This window comes from Microtus pennsylvanicus, chromosome 14, assembly GCF_037038515.1.
Source record: "Microtus pennsylvanicus isolate mMicPen1 chromosome 14, mMicPen1.hap1, whole genome shotgun sequence".
Lineage (NCBI taxonomy): Eukaryota > Metazoa > Chordata > Mammalia > Rodentia > Cricetidae > Microtus > Microtus pennsylvanicus.
The window spans coordinates 3,893,476-3,897,100 of NC_134592.1; the positions used below are offsets into that span (position 1 = coordinate 3,893,476).

Here is a 3,625-nt window from a genome sequence, read left to right on the forward strand (position 1 = left end):
GTCTAGACTTGAGATATTTATATGTTTTGAATATTAACACTCTGTCTGATATGGGGTTGGTAAAGAAATTTACCACTCTGTAAACTGGAATTTAGTTATTTTGATAGTTTCCTTTTATTTAAAAAGCTTTTAAGTTTCTTTAGGTGCCATTTGTTAATTGGTGAGATTAATGCCTGTGAAATTTTTGCATTGTTCAGGAAATTTACTCCTGGCTATTCCCCACTTTCTCTTCTATCAGGGTCAGTGTATCTGGTTTTATGTTGAGATCTTTTATCCACCTAGCCTTCAGTTTTGTGCAGGGTGATAAGTATGGACCTATTTGCACTCTTCTACATGCTGACATATATTTAGACCATCATTTGTTGAAGATGCTTTCTTTTTTACATTGTATATTTTTTCTTTCTTTTCAAAAATCAAGTGTCCATGGGTGTGTGGATTTACTTCTGGGCTTTCAGGTCAATACCATTGATCAACCTGTATTTTTTATGTCAATACAGTGAAATTTATATTCCTTTTCTCTACAGTACAGATTGAAATCAGGGATGGTGATTCCTCCAGAAGTTCTTTTATTGTACAGGATAATTTTACCTATCAGGAATCTGATTTCTAAAGTCACTGCACAAGTTTACACTTATGTCAAAATGTGACCATAGATTACCATTTTCCCACATGCATGCCTGCATTTGTAGTCTTTTATTTGCTTGTTTACAGTGTTTCTTATTGAAACAATAATCTATCATTAGAGCTGTTTTAATCTGAATTTCATGGGTGATCTAAGGACTTTGGTTGCAGGCCATAGTGAATCCAGTCTTGAACTGAATGGGAAATTTTTCCTGTTGGTTATGTTTTCTAGCCCAGAAAGGTGCTGTGAGGTCTCCATGGAGAGAAAGACATCAATAATTTCACACAGTACCGGGCCTTGCAGTCTACTTTATCAGCCTCCAGGTAAGAGGTACCAACTGGTGGTTCCTATTACATGCTGAATAATTGCTTTCTAATTGGATTTGTGACTGCTCCATAGAAAAGACACCATCCCAGATAAACTTGTTCAAAAACTCATGAGTAAGAATGATATAGCCTAAGTAGACCCTAGTTGTATTGCTGATGGTCATGTTGTCTAACTGCCTATAAATATATATGTTTATATATAATAGATTAGTGCTGGTTTTAGCCTTGATCATGAAAGCATCAGTGTGCAGTGTGTAATTATTATTGTAGATATTCATGACTGGTCAAAGTGCAGAGAATGAATGACTGAGTCAGAGTGAGTCCTCTGTATCAACATCTTACTTCCCCCAAATCAAGGATCATCATGAAACAGAGAAAAGAAAGAATGTAAGGCTCAAAGAATGAGGTTGAAAGTCATTGTATTCTATCTACAGTGATTGATATATTCGAATTGTACTAATGACCTCTTAGCAGCTGTTGTTACCAGCATAAGATCTTCATAAAATCAAATCAGCTAATATTACAGTGTGAAAGCCTGTTGAAATACTAAGCAGAAAAATGTGTCTCTTAAGCAAAATGACAATATTAGTTTAATTTCTGAAAGCCACCTTTTAGAAGAAGAGAACTGAACTCCAAAAGTTGTCTTCTAAGTTCCATGGCACATGTGTTCCCTGCCCCTTCCTCCTACTAAACAAAGTATATCTTAAAAGACTACAACACAGGTGGTGGAGGGACTCCCCAGGGATCACTGCCAGCTGAGGAGATGTTAGGATTGGAAGACTGTGTAGGAAGTTAGAATCACTATTTTTAGAAGTATGCCCAATTTGCGGTTACTTATGAGCTAGTGAATAAGGCACACCATATCCATAAAGACAGCATTAATTAGACTTACTGAGTTATTCATTAATAAAACAAAAAGATATTAGAAAAAAGACCTTTTGTTTTGGGAGATCATAAGGGGAGCAAGAGGGACATAGTGGGTGAGAATATAATCAAAATATATTGTATTCATAAGTGAAAATTGCAAGGGATGAACAAAATTATTCTAAAATAGCAATATTCTATATGTTTAAAATTTTCATATAGGTTTATAATGCCCACTGTACATATTTACCCTATCAAGTCAACCTATCATTTCCTTGCACCTCCATATCCATTTGCCACTTTTATTCCATTGGTCATTTCAGTTCTATGTCCTTACATATGTGCACTCACAATTATTTCTAACTATACGATATCTACGGACTACAAATAGGACTCAGACAATATCTGTTTCTGACAGAGTCTTAAATTACTTAATCATGTCATCACAAGTTGCATTCATTTTCCTCAAAGTTATACAAGTTCTTTATACCTTACTAATGAATAGATTGTTTTATAACATATGTATCATATTTTCTTGATACAGTCATTTGTTCAAAGACATGTAGTTTGTTTCTATAATTTATCTACTGTAGACAATGCAGCAATAACATTTGTTTGCAAAAATTTCTGAGGCATTTTCACTTTTAATCATTTGTGTAAGTGTTTTAGTATGCAATCTCCTGGAAGACACTTGCCAACTTCATGTATATGAGAAAAGACTAGTAGGTCTCATAATTTACAAGTTATGAAATCTTTTTCACAACTGCTAACTGTACATCTTTTGTCACAAGTGGAACAACTGTCTCTGGCTGAAGTCTCTTTGTAACCTGGAGATTATGTCTTGAAATTACATCCACAGGTCTACACAAGGCTTGGGGATATAGTATGGGTTTCATTTACTCAGACAAAATTAGAACTGGACTTTAACATCCTGTTGCCTGACCTAAGGTCCTCTACCTCTTTCTCCTAAAGCTGTTCTACTACCTTGACTGTTCATGAATATACAAATTACATGGTAGATATAGAGATGTCCACACCCCAGAACAACATATGATCAGTGTCCTCTCCCCAGTCACTGAGCACAGAGGGCCTTACCATGGAGTGGGGCTGGATCACCCTCTTCCTCATGTCACTAACTACAGGTAAAGGAGAATTCTATTTCCAAATCTGAAGAGGGAACAGTGGCAGAGGTGACAATGACACCTAAACTGTCTTTTCTCTACAGGTGTCCACTCTCAGGTACAGCTGCAACAGTCTGGGCCCGAGCTTGTGAGGCCTGGGACCTCAGTGAAATTGTCCTGCAGGATCTCTGATGATATTACTAAATACTCTGTTGACTGGGTGAAGCAGAGGACTGGACAGGGCCTGGAATGGATTGGAGGTATTGATCCTGAAGATGGTAGTACTGAGTACAATCAGAAGTTCCAGGGCAAGGCCACAGTGACTGCAGACACATCCTCCAACACAGCCTACATGGAGCTCAGAAGCCTGACTTCTGAAGACACTGCGGTCTATTACTGTGAAATACACAGTGTTACAACCACATCCTGAGCATGTCAGAAACCCTGAAGGAGCAGGAACTTGCCCCGGGACTGAAATGACAGAGACGACTGAAGATTTACACATAAAGAATCTTTCTGAGAGTCTCCTTTTCTGCCTCCTTCTCTATAAATAAAATGATGCTAATTGAACTCTATTTACATGTTTCTCTGTAATAAAACACTAAAGAAGCAAAACTGTGTAAACACATAGTGACAGATTTCTCTGGATTCGAAGAGACTTGAGCTTTTTGGAGTAGCTTCGAATAATGTAT

General features: G+C 37.0%; 1 gene segment (V, D, J or C); it reads left to right on the plus strand.

The window, feature by feature from the left end:
• The first annotated feature begins 2,876 nt into the window (after positions 1-2,876).
• Positions 2,877-3,363, plus strand: LOC142835188 (immunoglobulin heavy variable 1-84-like). The segment is given in 2 exon segments: positions 2,877-2,954; positions 3,038-3,363. Coding segments are annotated over 2 exon segments (372 nt in total).
• The last annotated feature ends 262 nt before the right edge of the window (positions 3,364-3,625 follow it).